Source organism: Ctenopharyngodon idella, chromosome 23 (genome assembly GCF_019924925.1).
Source record: "Ctenopharyngodon idella isolate HZGC_01 chromosome 23, HZGC01, whole genome shotgun sequence".
Taxonomy (NCBI): domain Eukaryota; kingdom Metazoa; phylum Chordata; class Actinopteri; order Cypriniformes; family Xenocyprididae; genus Ctenopharyngodon; species Ctenopharyngodon idella.
Genome location: NC_067242.1, coordinates 19,954,781 through 19,970,487, shown reverse-complemented (window position 1 = coordinate 19,970,487; position 15,707 = coordinate 19,954,781). Strand labels below are relative to the sequence as shown.

General features: G+C 35.7%; 2 protein-coding genes across 3 annotated transcripts in view; both read left to right on the top strand.

Annotated features, from left to right (window-relative positions):
* The first annotated feature begins 2,777 nt into the window (after nt 1-2,777).
* Nucleotides 2,778-14,308, top strand: tram1 (translocation associated membrane protein 1). The gene is made up of 11 exons (XM_051882835.1): nt 2,778-3,058; nt 4,181-4,244; nt 4,746-4,867; nt 5,032-5,148; nt 5,253-5,311; nt 7,525-7,609; nt 7,802-7,872; nt 9,212-9,316; nt 9,827-9,970; nt 10,539-10,684; nt 13,182-14,308. Exons 1-11 carry the CDS (start codon nt 2,936-2,938, stop codon nt 13,253-13,255), a joined length of 1,110 nt encoding a protein of 369 aa, XP_051738795.1. The 5' UTR covers nt 2,778-2,935; the 3' UTR covers nt 13,256-14,308.
* A 759-nt stretch (nt 14,309-15,067) lies between these two features.
* The window catches only part of ncoa2 (nuclear receptor coactivator 2), a 119,846-nt gene continuing 119,206 nt past the window's right edge, over nt 15,068-15,707 (top strand). For both annotated transcript variants that reach the window (XM_051882775.1, XM_051882774.1), the window contains exon 1: nt 15,068-15,295. The gene's annotated coding sequence lies outside the window, so the exon portion shown is untranslated. The remainder of the gene's footprint in view (nt 15,296-15,707) is intronic.

Here is a 15,707-nt window from a genome sequence, read left to right as displayed (position 1 = left end):
TAATGTTTTTGAACGAAGTCTCTTATGCTCATTAAGGCTGCATTTATTTCATAATACAAACATAATTTCAAATACAGAAAAAACAATAATATTGTGAAATATTATTACAATTTAAAATTATGGTTTTCTATTTTAATATACTTTAAAATATAATTTATTTCTGTGATGCAAAGCTGAATTTTCAGCATCATTACTCCAGTCTTAAGTGTCACATGATCCTTCAGCAATCATTCTAATATGCTGATTTGATACTCAGTTATTATCAATGTTGAAAACAGTTGCTTAATATTTTTTTGGAACCTGTGATACTTTTTTCAGGATTCATTGATGAATAAAAGGTTAAAAAGAACAGCATTTATTCAAAATATAAATCTTTTCTAACAATATAAATCTTTACCATCACTTTTTATCAATTTAACACATCCGTGCTGAATAAAAGTATTAATTTCTTTCAAAAAAAAGAAAGAAAAAAAATGACTGACCCCAAACTTTTGAACGGTAGTGTATATTGTTACAAAAGATTTCTATTTTAAATAAATGCTGATATTTTTTTTTTTTTTTTTTTTTTTTTACTTTTTATTCATCAAAGAATCCTGAAAAAGTATCACAGGTTACAAAATAATATTAAGCAGCACAACTGTTTCCAACATTGATAATAAATCAGCATATTACAATGATTTCTGAAGGATCATGTGACACCGAAGACTGGAGTAATGATGCTGACAATTCAGCTTTGCATCACAGAAATAAATAATATTTTAAAGTATATTAAAATAGAAAACCATAATTTTAAATTGTAATAATATTTCACAATATTATTGTTTTTTCTGTATTTATTATGAATTAAATGCAGCCTTAATGAGCATAAGAGACTTCGTTCAAAAACATTAAAAATAGCAATGTTTCCAAACTTTTGACTGGTAGTGTATATGTTTAATACATTTTAGTTTTTGCCATCTTTCCATTAATTGAATTAGTGATCATAAAGAAAATACATCTTTTGTATTTGTTCAGAGTGGCTGTACTCATTTATGCTGTGCACTGTATATATACAGGTGCTGGTAATATAATTAGAATATCATCAAAAAGTTTATTTATTTCACTAATTCCATTTAACTGACAACTAAGGAAAATCCCAAATTCAGTATCTCAGAAAATTAGAATATTACTTAAGACCAATACAAAGAAAGGATTTTTAGAAATCTTGGCCAACTGAGAAGTATGAACATGAAAAGTATGAGCATGCACAGCACTCAATACTTAGTTGGGGCTCCTTTTACCTGAATTACTGCAGCAATGCGGCGTGGCATGGAGTTGATAAGTCTGTGGCACTGCTCAGGTGTTATAAGAGCCCAGGTTGCTCTGATAGTGGCCTTCAGCTCTTCTGCATTGTTGGGTCTGGCATATCGCATCTTCCTCTTCACAATACCCCATAGATTTTCTATGGGGTTAAGGTCAGGCGAGTTTGCTGGCCAATTAAGAACAGGGATACCATGGTCCTTAAACCAGGTACTGGTAGCTTTGGCACTGTGTGCAGGTGCCAAGTCCTGTTGGAAAATGAAATCTGCATCTCCATAAAGTTGGTCAGCAGCAGGAAGCATGAAGTGCTCTAAAACTTCCTGGTATACGGCTGCGTTGACCTTGGACCTCAGAAAACACAGTGGACCAACACCAGCAGATGACATGGCACCCCAAACCATCACTGACTGTGGAAACTTTACACTGGACCTCAAGCAACGTGGATTGTATGTCTTTCCTCTCTTCCTCCAGACTCTGGGACCCTGATTTCCAAAGGAAATGCAAAATTTACTTTCATCAGAGAACATAACTTTGGACCACTCAGCAGCAGTCCAGTCCTTTTTGTCTTCAGCCCAGGTGAGACGCTTCTGACGCTGTCTGTTGTTCAAGAGTGGCTTGACACAGCTGAAACCCATGTCTTGCTTACGTCTGTGCGTAGTGGTTCTTGAAGCACTGACTCCAGCTGCAGTCCACTCTTTGTGAATCTCCCCCACATTTTTGAATGGGTTTTGTTTCATAATCCTCTCCAGGGTGTGGTTATCCCTATTGCTTGTACACTTTTTTTCTACCACATCTTTTCCTTCCCTTCGCCTCTCTATTAATGTGCTTGGACACAGAGCTCTGTGAACAGCCAGCCTCTTTTGCAATGACCTTTTGTGTCTTGCCCTCCTTGTGCAAGGTGTCAATGGTCGTCTTTTGGACAACTGTCCAGTCAGCAGTCTTCCCCATGATTGTGTAGCCTACAGAACTAGACTGAGAGACCATTTAAAGGCCTTTGCAGGTGTTTTGAGTTAATTAGCTGATTAGAGTGTGGCACCAGGTGTCTTCAATATTGAACCTTTTCACAATATTCTAATTTTCTGAGATACTGAATTTGTGATTTTCCTTAGTTGTCAGTTATAATCATCAAAATTAAAAGAAATAAACATTTGAAATATATCAGTCTGTGTGTAATGAATGAATATAATATACAAGTTTCACTTTCTGAATGGAATTAGTGAAATAAATCAACTTTTTGATGATATTCTAATTATATGACCAGCACCTGTATATATATATATATATATATATATATATATATATATATATGATGTTTATTAAATATTTATTAAATATATTAAAAAAATGTTTATTAAATATACATATCTCTATTAATTTTATTCACTAGACAAAGGGATGTATAGATCCTCTATCCACTAAGTCCCTTGACCTGAAAATGAATAAACCTCTCCTTTACTCCTGTCCAACAGATGGCGCTACTGCATATTTTATCACTGTACAAAGTGCCTTAAATTTAAAAAAGGATAGAAGAAGAAAGACAGAAGTAGGCGTTAAGACTGACGTGCCTGCCAGATAACAATAGTGAAGACGTGTTCCTCACGCACACTCACCAAAAGTTCTCTCAACATCTACCAAGATGGGAATCCGAAAAAAGAACAACAAGAACCCACCGGTGCTCAGCCACGAGTTTGTGATCCAGAACCATGCGGATATTGTGTCTTGTGTTGCTATGGTGTTTCTGCTGGGTCTTATGTTTGAGGTAAGAATCTACTTTTATTTCATTCATTCACTGGTACAGATTTAAGACCAGTTTAGGGTCAAAGATGACAAATCAGCCCGATCAATGTTTATCTTTAGTTTGTTTTTAAACCTATAGCGGATCTTTCTTGTTCTGTCACAGTCTGAACTGATCTCGTCCTTTCACTTCCTTTAACTGCAGATAAAACTGTTACTTTTTGGTTTTACCTTAAATGTACATAATTTTTAAATCCTTTTGCATTTCTGATTCATATAAATCAATCGTACACCGCATAATTTACTCTCACGCGCACATGCTAATGCCTTATTCAGTTGAAATAGTTGGGAATTTTGATTCAAAGAAACATGATGCATGAGACCGAGAGAGGAATTCCCTATGAAGCGATTTAAGGAACTTTAAAACCCGCGAGATGAAAAGCACGCGCGCGAATTTGTTACATTTAAAGAAGTGTTGAACGGAATTAACAGAATTAATTTGTAAAAATGATTACGTAACATTGTAGCTGCACTGATACTTTTACGCGCAAATGAAGTGTTACGTGGCAATCGGAGAATGACTGAGCGCTGTCATCGGTGCACAGTAGCAGCAGGGTCACGATTTTTGCTGCCAAAATACGTTTACTGATAGCAAATTAGTGATTTTACACTCTCAGCCCTCGTTAGGAATGCGAGTTTGCAAAACCGTTAGATTTGGACGGTAGTTTAATGAATATCAGCGACAGTACTGGTGCATTATGGGAAATGAAGTTTACAGTATTGAAACATATTTGGTGCTCTTTATGGGCATTTCTAAACAGATGTGTATGTGTAAATACCGATATCTTGAAGAACGTGTGTATTTTATGAAAAACTAATTATAATATATGTCTTACAGCCATATCATTCATTTAAAGAACAACAGGTTTCCCAAAATTATAATTCTGTGACTGACTTAACCTCATGTTGTTTTAAAAATGTATGACCTATTTTCTACAACACTATTCACTTGCGTTGTAAACCTTATTTTCCATACAATGAGAAGTGAATGGTGAAAGAAACTGACTGACTGCCATTCTGTAATGGGGTGAAATATTCCTTTATTTAGTTGTGTGTTAACTACCTTTTTATGTTTCTGTCCATGTAGATTACATCAAAGGTAGCAGTTTTGTTCATAACTGTGCAATACAATGTCACAATTCCAGCAAATGGTAAGTATGTGATAACTAACCTCCATTTATTTTTGGTCTGTTTGTATAGCTTGAGTATGACTAATTTGTCTATTTTTTTTATTATTTTCTGTCACATTTGTTTGTAATTATGTTTGCTATTTCTGTTATAATAATTAAAACACCTCAAGGTTTATCAGGATGTTTTGTTCCAACGAGTTTTTGTCTAACAACTCTACTAATGAGCTGATAATTGATGCCACTGATGCTTTCTGTGGCTGTTCATAAAAGCTAGCTTAATAATTATTATTTTTTAACAACATCTGTTTGTTTTATCATGATTCTCTCCTTATATTTTGCAAGAATATTGCTCAGTTCCAAAGGGTCAAACAGTAATTTGTAAGATCGACTGCATTGGCTCTCTGAGATTGGCCAAAAAATTCAGATATCAGTTGTCTGTACTTGATTAAATCAAGAAGCTAGCCACACTGAGTATGCATGCATGCTTACGTGCTTACATTTAGTTTGTATTGTGGATTTTAGGTGGTCCAGAGGAAACGGCAGTGAATTACTTCCATTACGGTCTGAAAGATGTGGCCACCGTCTTCTTCTACATGTTAGTGGCCATTATCATGCACGCCATTATTCAGGAATATGTGCTGGATGTAAGTATCCTGTTGAGAATGAATAAACATACACTAGCTGAAATGTTAATGACATTTGTGCATAAATGTTAATGTGTGCGTTAATAGTGTTTTGGTGCAACACTGTTAATACTAATAAATGTTTTGATTTGTTATGCCATTTACTTGAATCCATGACTGTTTAGAAAATCAACAGGAAGATGCACTTCTCCAAAACCAAGCACAGCAAGTTCAATGAGTCAGGGCAGCTTAGTGCGTTCTACCTCTTCTCCTGCCTGTGGGGAGCCAGCATTCTTGTCTCTGTAAGAGCTTCACTACTGTTTTATATAAATAAATGCTTATGTGCAGGTTGGTGTTTATAACCGTGTCTGAAAGATTCATTTGACTTATTCTGCTTAATCTGAAGGAGAACCTCCTGTCCAACCCTGTCAGCCTGTGGGACGGCTACCCACACACTCTTATGCCGTAAGTACCGCTGTCTGTGCTTCTGAGAAATGCGGACGTATTTAAAAGGTTAGTCACCCAAAAATGACAATTCTCTCATTTACTCACCCTGATGTGAGTATGATGTTCCAAACCCATAAGACTTTAGCTCATCTTCAGAACACAAATTGAGATATTTTAAATGAAGTCTGAGAACTTTCTGTTCCTCTATTGAAAGTCTACTCACCCGAAACTCTTGATGCTTTAAAACGTTCATAAAGAGATTGTAAAATAAATCCATATGAATCAAACAGTTTAATCCAAGTCTTCTAAAGAGACATGATCGATTTATGTGATGAACAGATTTAATTTATGCTTTTATTCACATTGGAACATTGATCAGCAACATACAAAGAGAACTAAATTTTTATAAACCAAAGCTCATGCATGCTTGTCACGTGGGAACCAATGAGGTTCATTCTTGTGTGTTACGCATTTGAGCTTCCGCAAGAACCAATGAGGTAGGGCTGCTCGATTATAGCAAAAATCATAATCGCGATTATTTTGATCAATATTGAAATCACTATTATTTTACACGATTTTTGGTGGGTGATATGATCGAAGTCTTATTTCATGATATGAGTCATTTTAAATATCCATGAAATTTCACAATTATCGATACTTCAGCAAAAACTAATACTAGGTTAACTAATGTAAGTAAAAGGTCGTAAAACGGTTACAGAAGATAAGTAAACATTCAGCAATACAATAAGAACAAAGAAATTAATTACAAACAAAACCGACAAATACAACAGAACAAAAATACAAATTAAATAAGCAGTGCTTTAGGTTTTTCAGGAAGATGTACTAACAGTGGTATTCAGAAAAGTAATACCCAACAGAAATTGAATAAAGTAATCAAATGTAAAATAACTCTGCTGTATGCATTAAATATAGACTAATCCTTATTACAAAAATTATTCATTCAAGAGCGTGATTTTTATCTTTTGTTGTTTTATTAACATGACTGCATCAGATTTATTAGGCTGCTGTCACTTTAAGAGCTGCATGGATCCAATATACTGTTACACATGCGTTTTCTTTCTCAACTGTTTACGAGGACACAGTCGGTTTGGATGCTTTTTGACCATTTAGGCACGTATCTGAAGCCCACAGTGTACTTTGCTTATGCGCATTCCGCCCTGTCCCAGGGCACACGCACAGAAAGCCGCCTAGGGAACAGTATATCTTTCGCAGCTTAATGCACTTTTAATAACACTGTTTAATATCAAGCTTGTCCTGCAGTTAACAACAGTAGAATGCATTTTACAACACTCACTTATTCAGCTGATTTGGATGTTAAGTTTGGCTTAGGAAAGGATGGTGCGCTGGGAAGAATGTGGCAGCGCAACAATAATCATTTTACTTCGGTTATCTTGTTTTCAGAATTGTTGAAAGCCAAAATCAAAATCGAAAAATCAATTACAATTAATTGTACAGCGTTACAATGAGGTTTGTTCTCATGCGTCAAGCAAGTACGGTTGAGCTTCCATTTAACATATTTGAGTGCTCTAAGTATGTTTATTGTTAAAAAAAAAAAAAAAATAATAATCCATTCATCATATAAAGCAATCTCTTCAGAAGACTTGTATTAAGACGTTTGATTCATATGGATTTATTTTGCGATCTCTTTATGAACGTTTTGAATGGTCAGAGTTTTGGGTTAATAGACTTTCAATGGAGGGACAGAAATATTTCAGATTTCATTACAAATTTCTTCATTTGTGTTTTGAAAATGAACAAAAATCTTATGGATTTGGAACGACATGAGAGGATGTAATTGATGGCTGAATTTTCATTTTTGGGTGAACTGTCCCTTTAAAAGCATAGCGTGTTTAAATTTGAAATAATGGAATATGCAGATTAATGGTGGGAAAGTGATGGTTGTTTTTGAAATGACGGAGGTTCATATTCCATCTCACGTTACATCTGCCGATCCGCTGCATGAGCACTCATAAGTTACATCTTCTTTGGTAAACTGATCTGCTGAGCTGGTCTGCATTGAGAAGACTGTTCAAAAGCTATCTCAAGGGTCCTGATCAAATTATCTTGCATTAGTCTACCTCTAATTCTCTCTTCTGATTTTTGTAAACCTACTGTATGTAACACACACAAATTGCAAATGCAATTACTATTGACATTTGAATTTCACAAGTCGTGGAGATGCTAAGGAAGTTCCTTGTCTTGTTTTTTAGGTTCCAGATGAAGTTCTACTACATCTGTCAGCTCGGCTACTGGCTTCATGCAATCCCCGAGCTCTACTTCCAGAAGGCCAAGAAAGTAAGCAAGCGAGCAAAGTCAACAGAGTGTTTCCAGTGTTGAGGATGCACAACATGCACTGAAACCATATTCATGCATCCTGTTATTGTGACGGGACCGATTTGCTTCTCCAGAGGTTTCTTTGTTTACCAAACTTTTACTTTATGGAAATTGACAGAAGACATGACAATGTTGTCTTGTTTTATTTTTCAGGAAGACATTCCTCGTCAGCTTGTTTATATAAGTCTGTACTTGGTCCAAATTGCAGGAGCCTACATTCTGAAGTAAGCAATTAATTGGTCATGTTTATTAATCATAAACAGTTGTCAGGGCACACATTTTGTACTACAACATTCGCTGAAGTGTGATAAGGACCCTGAGCGGTCACAACTGTTAGGTACTAAAACAGTAACAACTCTCCTCTTTAACTATTTAGGACAGTGTTTCAGTGTATTGAGGATAGTGTTTCCCATAATTTACTCGCCCTCAAGCAATCCTAGGTGTAAATGACTATCTTTTTTCAGACAAAGATAATCGGAGATATATTAAAAAATCCTGGCTCTTCCAAGCTTTATAATAGGAGTGAATGGGGGGCGAGATTTTGAAGCCTAAAAAAATGCATCCATCCATCCATCATAAAAGTAATCCACACAGCTCCAGGGGGTTAATAAGGGCTTTCTGAAGCGATGCAATGGGTTTTTGTAAGAAGAATATCCATATTTAAAACTTTATTAGCTATAAAAACTAGTTATTAAAACTAGTTATTAGTGTTAATAAAGTTTTAATTATGGATATTTTTCTTACGAAAACGCATCGCTTTGCTTCAGAAGGCCTTTATTGGATCCGTATGGATTATTTTTATGATGGATGGATGCATTTTTTTGGGCTTCAAAATCACTCCCACCCATTCACTACCATTATAAAGCTTGGAAGAGCTTTATAATCCTAAACCTAGAATGGCTTGAGGATGAGTAAATCATGGAATAATTGTCTTTTTTTTTTTTTTTTTTTTTTTTTTTTTTTTTTATTAACTTTTGGCTCACCATGATTAATAAATAAATACACAAAATGATTAAGAACAAGAGTTAAAACAATAAATAGGATGGATAAAACCAACATACATTTGCCCAAACATTTCCATAAATAGCTAAAATGAGCGCTCCCCCACAGTTTGCACTTTACGGCCACGCCCACTCAGCTTAAACAGGAAATAATAAAAATAGCAAACCCCACGTAAATATTATAAACACATGAAGGCTGGAGTAATAGCTGCTAAAAATTTAGCTTTATGTCACAAGAATAAATTACAATTTAAAATATATTAAAATTGAAAACAGTTATTTGGAACTGTAATTATATTTCACAACATTACTGTTTTTACTGTGTTCTTGCTCAAATAAATACAGCCTTGGTGAGCATAAGAGACTTCTCTAAAACTGAGTTCTGTTGAACATCAAATATTTTTGATTGGCTCTTATTGCACCTGGTTAGGACATAGTGTAAAGTTGACATTACTGTCATTTACAGATGAAATAATTACAAAACCATGCATAGTGGCACTTTTCAAAGACTAATACTGTAGTAGTTTTAGTCACGTTTAAACCATTAATGATGTGTTTCCAGTCTGAACCGGTTGGGCCTGGTGTTGCTGGTTCTGCATTACTTTGTTGAGCTCCTCTTCCATGTATCCAGACTCATTTACTTCAGCAATGAGGACAGGCAGACCGGGTGAGTGCCATTTATTTGACAGAGCAAGTCCGGTTAATAAACACTTTGAATGATTGGTCACACTTTATATTAGGTGTCCTTAATTACTATGTACTTACATCAAAAAATAAGTACAGTGTACTTATTGTGTTTATGTTGTATTGCAAAACACTTTTGCTGCTATTCAGATGGTATATGGGTAAGGGTAGGGACAGGATTGGTGGTATGGGTAGGTTTAAGGGGTAAGGAAAGGTCATCAGTGTAATTATAGATTTAAATACAGAATGTAATTACATGCAGGTATTTTTAAAACAAACAAGTACAATGTAAAAACATGTATGTACACAATAAGTACATTGTATAAAATGATGAATTTAAATGTTAGTACATAGTTAAAGACACCTAATATAAAGTGGGACTGAACGATTTTTACTGTGCACAGGCAGATATGAAATTACAAATGAATATCAGCACAATTCTGCGTTTGAAAGGATGTTTGACCATTATGAAGTCTTTTGTGTATGTTAACAGGTTTACAGTGTGGGCAGTTCTGTTTGTGCTGGGCCGCTTGTTGACTCTTTCCCTGTCTGTTCTTACTGTGGGCTTTGGGCTAGCCGGAGCAGAGAAACAGGGTCTGAACATCGCTGAAGGAAGCTTTAATGTCCTGTTTGTTCGGTAAGCAGGGTGATCTTCATCTTGCGTTATTCCTTACGCTGCCTCAGTGCAATGAAAGGAATACTTAAGATTAATCATGCAAATGTTTTAAAGCATTTTGGATTGCTCTTCAGCAACTGCTGTTTTGATTTAGTTTTTTAAGAAGCAATTTTTAGCACCTTATTATAAACCAAGTGCCGTACATGTGACATGATTGAATTTCTGTACAGCTTTTCTAAGTAGAAAATTCTCTGAATTCAAATGGTTTGCACTGCACAGGTTATGTTGTATGTGCAACGCTTTTTTCAAATTTGATTTGCAGAGTGAGAGATGGCAACACAGTAATTTGGGCAAAAAACAAGACTTGGCAAAATTTGCTCTAGTGTTCCAAAATTTCCCCTGTTAGCCATCAAAAAATTCTCGACTCATAATATGAAAATGTAATCACATTGTAAAAGATCTTCTACTGGAAATACGTGCCTTTTGGATGGACGTGATTTAGTTAAACACCAGATGATGGAAAAGTAATGACTACCTTTTGCTTTTATTATTGTTGGATTTGTTTGTAATGGCTCTCTGTTTCTCTCAGGGTGACTGTCCTGGCTGCAATATGCACCACTCAGGCTTTTATGATGTGGAAATTTATCAACTTCCAGCTGCGACGATGGAGGGAACATGCACAGACTCAGACCTTAAAAAAGAAACCGTCGTCTTCTAGGAGCAAATCAAAGAAAGGTTAGCATTGCCCATTTAAGATCGGATTCTACTGTTTCAGTTGGGGGTGGGCGATATGAGTCATTTTAGTGGCTGCAGTCACTTTATTTTACCAGTATACTGACATGTAGGGCTGCCCCCTAATAGTTGACTAACTGTTAGTCAACGAGAAGAGGCTTAGTCGACCAAAATTTTATTAGTTGCTTAGTCACAGGAAAAAAAAATCGACAGGAAGTGACAAGTCTGTGACAGACAGATCATTAACTGCTGTGCCTTACTACTACTCACCGCTGCTGCCTGATGGTTTAGAGAACAATTACTCCGTCACCCCCTGTCATTTCAAAGACTAGTACAACGGCGAGTACGTCAAGTATAAATGCCTCATCTGTTTGGGCAGTCAGCGGGGGCTCGTGCTGCAGAGCCAGGTGAAAGTCTAAATCAGGCGTAACATTGGTGCGATCACTTGCACTTAAAATACTCCATCATTTTTGGTCATACAGATAAGAGTAATACATCTTTTGAATCTGTAAAGTGTACTTTTATTTGTGTGCACTCACAATAACAACAAAATGTGCTTTCGTAAAATAATGAAAGCAAACAGGGTGAGCTTTCTGCCATCTCTCTCTGAGGAAAAAAAAGAAAAAAGAAAAGAACCGAAACTCCATGTTAACTTGCCTCACAGACATGAAACATATATCTATAGAAAGTGAAATGTCTACTTTTAAATGAACCAATTCAAATGGAAAACAAATATTCTCAGGTTATGTAATCCATATGAGTTGTGCATATAGGCGCGTTCACTACTGCGGAAATGACGAGTCAGCATCGTCAACTACATAACTGCAGCCGAAAATACAGAAAACACTGGTTTATCAGTTAATTTTTAAAATGTTAAAGCAGTCTCCTTGCTGTTTTTCCCCGATGCACTCATAATCATTACTTCTGCTGGTGTGCTGTGGCAAGCTTTATGCATTAGTATGATTTATATGGTTTATTAATAAATGTTCGTTTAGTCGACTAATTGCTTAAAAGGTACGACTAATAGTTGACCAGAAAAATCTTTAGTCAAGGGCAGCCCTACTGACATGCATCCAATTTTTCTCCCAACTGTTGTTCACTTAAGCGTTTACATAAATACTCTCCAAGATGGCATTTTGACATCATTCAAGTGCAATAAGCTATGAAAGCTAACTGAATTTGGCACTGCATGTCTGAAAGGCGGCTTTCTGTGTGCGCTTCGGTGTCTGTCAGTCAGCGCGAGTAACGTGTTATTAACACAATGCCCATCCCGTGCTTTTTTATTTTTTCAATTCATGCATGGTTCTTTATTGTTCTCAACCATCAAACTTCCAAGGAGGCCTCAAGATGACTTAAAATTCTTTAAAATAAGACAAAACAATCATTAAAATAAGCTAAAACAAGTAAAAATCAAGATATTTCTTAATATTTGATTATTTTTATAATGACTATTGCACTCTATGCAGGCTAAAATGAAGGGGGGGCCTTCAAATATTGTTGTGGACAGTCCGAGGGCCTTGAAGTCAAAAAGGTTGAGATCCAATGCTCTAACATGTCAAAAACTTTAGGTAGTCCTGTGCTGCACAGATATATTTACATACTGCAATATACACCTAATGGCAAAATCAAAAGATAATGTGTCGCCACAATATATATTGTCATACCACCCAATCTACATTCTACATTTAATCAGTAAAGTACCTGAGGTTGTACTGTATTGTGAAAATAGGTTTGTATTTAAAGTATATTGCTTTTATTAAAGGGATAGTTCCCCCAAAAATGAAAATTCTATCATCATTTACTCACCCGTTCCAAGCCCATAAAATTTATTGAAACCTGAGAGGTTTCTGTTCCCTCATTGAAAGTCCAGATAACCACAACTTAAAAGATCCATAAAGACTCATAAAAACAAAACCATATGAATCAAGTGGTTTAACCCAATTCTTGCGAAGAGATTTGATCTCTTGATATGAGCAGATTTAATTTAGTCTTTACATCTAAAGAATGATCGACATAGAGCACATCACACATGGTAAACACAAGCTCAAATGTGTGTGCATGAGGTTTGTTCTAGCTCATGAGAAACATAAATTTCCGTATTTACCATATGCTATTTTTATGTTTGTCGATCATTGTTTAGATGATCTGTTTTATATTATGTTCTAAATTAAACCGCTCGATTTATATTGATTTGTTTTCCGATGCCTTGATAGTTACCTGGACTTTCAGTGGAGGGATAGAAACCTTCAGGTTTCATTAAAAATATCTTCATTTGTTTTTCATAGATTAACAAAAGTGTTATTGGTTTGGAATGACATAAGGGTGACAGATTTTTAATTTTTGGGCGAACTATCCCTTTAAGCAAATTCGTTATGTGGCATTTTGTCCGCTTGAAGATGTAGTCACTGATATTAAGTATAACAGCACTTCAGGGATCTAAACTACAAAATGAACTGCTAATCACTTACGTCAAGCCTCTTCTCATTTGTGTTTGTCACAGCCAATGGTGTGAACGGATCTGTTGGTGCCAGCGGAGCAGATTCCCCCAGAGCGAGGAAAGAGAAGTCATCATAAACCACCCACGTTCCCAACTTCTTTACTGGCTGAAATCAGCCTGATCATTCCTCTCCCTCCTCTCCATCCCACAGTTTGTCTGTTGCCCCTTTTCCCTTCTTGTTTATCTGGGAAAAAAAAAAACTGAAATATGGCAACTTCCTCATCCTGCTCCTTGATCCTGTAGGATGTTGAATGCTGTATTTCACAAAGCCATCAAACTATTGTCTCTTTGCAAGAAGGGCTTAAGGAAAAAAATGTGGCATTGGGGGGGTTTGGAGGGGGTATTTTTATTCCTCTTACATTTGTTTCCTTTTTCTGACGGTCCATACACTCTTTGCTTTATTTGCTTAATCCAAAACTATGATCCAGCCATACCTACAATGAAAACATGAAAGATGTGGGGAAAAAGTAACTTATTTTTACAAGTGCCTAACCATACATCATTTTGACCGATCACAGAGGGATAATCCAGTATTTTATCTTGAGTTTGAAATCAGGGTTGTATTTAAAGTTCTCTGAAGGCTCACAGTTTTTTCTGATTTTATCCTATGCATTTGGAACCATGTCTTTTCATTTGTGTTGTTGTATAAAAGCATTGTCATTTTGTTTTTGTTCATTAGAAATAGATCACAAGCAAACACATTCATTTGATGCCTTTTTTAAAACAAATGATTTCTATTTGTTGCACTGCACTGTGTAATTGGTCAAGCTAAGCTAATAGTTTAAAGCGCCACAAATTTTGTTTATTTAGCAAAGGAACATGTTCCAGCAATGTGCTTTTGATTCTACCTTTTAATCTTGAACTTTGTACAGCTGACTTTGCTGTTTGTTGTAGATGACACATGAAAATGTCAAATCACAAGTGTCATTCCAATGAGATTGTGAGACTGTGGTCAGAATCTAAGGAAAAGTTCTCAGACATAATTTTCATAGCAGATAGTTTCAGTTTAAGAACAATATGCTGAGAATGAAGTTAGGAACAAACATTATCTCACATTTCTTATACCCAAGTACAACCAATTAGAAAGACAACCAGTGAATACTCTAATAAAAATGTTGTTTTCACGGTTATTTGTGACTATTTCACTGCATTGGTTATGAGTCAAAACATGACCTGTTTCTTCATTTGTTTTACTGCATTGTAGAAAATAAAAATAACTGAAAACATTTGAAAAATTAGATTAGTTAATTGAGAACCATGGTGCGAATTATATGGGTTCGAAGGGCTTGAAATTTCTCAAAACAAAGTAAATCTCAAAACTTCGAGTTCAAGTTGGTCAGAAATTGCTAAATAGAACAGCAGTCGCGTTCTCCTGAGGATGTAACCATAGCAACAATTCGTTGTTGGAGCCTCACTGTGGCATAGAAAAAACCTTATTATTGTTTTATATAACATTATTAGGCCTATATATAAAAGTTATTTTATATTAATATAAAAGTAATTTAATAATTCGCACACTTAATACGTAATTCTCAAAAGAAATACATGTAAAAAGGCATAATGAAGACGGTCATTTTGCTTTAAGAGGTCAATCTCCTTCAAGTGTTGGTGTTGACCATGTAGTGGCGCTGTTCGCCACGATTTTTCTCAACAGACAACAGTGATATTTAATGTTTTTCAGATCACTCTGCGCGTATGTTGGAGATATTTTCCTACAGCAAAAGTGTACAATATTAAACCACAATAACAAAATATTTATCAGTGTTTTCCAAAAAAACTGAACTGCAGTCTCTTATGGGACATTTCGTTGCGACAAACCCGTGCTGTTTCACAATTGTTGGCAAGCGCGTGCCAATCTGAAACGGCGAACAGCAGAATATTGCATAAGTCACTGTGTGCAGCTTTCCCTTTGAGAGAAGTTAGTTTCGATGTAGACCTTTGATCGACACGGCTCGGAACTGTAGGATTCTTTTCGATTCGTCGATGCTTCATCTCGGTCGCTGACGTACATTCACATGGAAGTATTTTTTATAGGCTATAGGAAATCAACCTGTCGCCGTGTGGGTTTTGATCGGATACCTGACACAATTCGGGGTTATTGTTGCTGACTAATCACGGTAAGCTTTGGCTTTCTGCCAGATCAACCAGTCCATGAGCTGGTTGCCTTCTGAGGCTTGCATTCTGTGCTGGATATGGGAGAAAAGTAAGAAATGTGCGTGAATTTGACAACTCGATACAGTTAAGAGGCATGCTGGACTACTAGACTTTTACGTTGGGAGAAGAAAAAAACGTATTCGGGCTTGATCCCATTTTATTTCGCAGATATAATGGCCAAAATGTTCAAAAGATGGCTATAGATGTGGATTCATAGTCATAATCGAGGACATGTCTTGACTTAAGTATTATAAATGGGCTGCTTGAGAAATTCATATTACAAAAAAGTATCTATATCGCTTTTAATATTTTATTACTAGGCTATATATAAAATACTAATTTTCTCTACAGTAATAATGTGACTAATAATATCAA

What these genes read in the sequence shown, in the direction of transcription:
- tram1 (XM_051882835.1), top strand. Translation starts at nt 2,936, where the DNA reads ATGGGAATCCGAAAAAAGAACAACAAGAACCCACCGGTGCTCAGCCAC. An exon ending in TGCTGGGTCTTATGTTTGAG is followed by an intron (nt 3,059 to 4,180) that starts GTAAGAATCTAC and finishes CTGTCCATGTAG; the next exon opens with ATTACATCAAAGGTAGCAGT. An exon ending in ACTTCCAGAAGGCCAAGAAA is followed by an intron (nt 7,610 to 7,801) that starts GTAAGCAAGCGA and finishes TTTATTTTTCAG; the next exon opens with GAAGACATTCCTCGTCAGCT.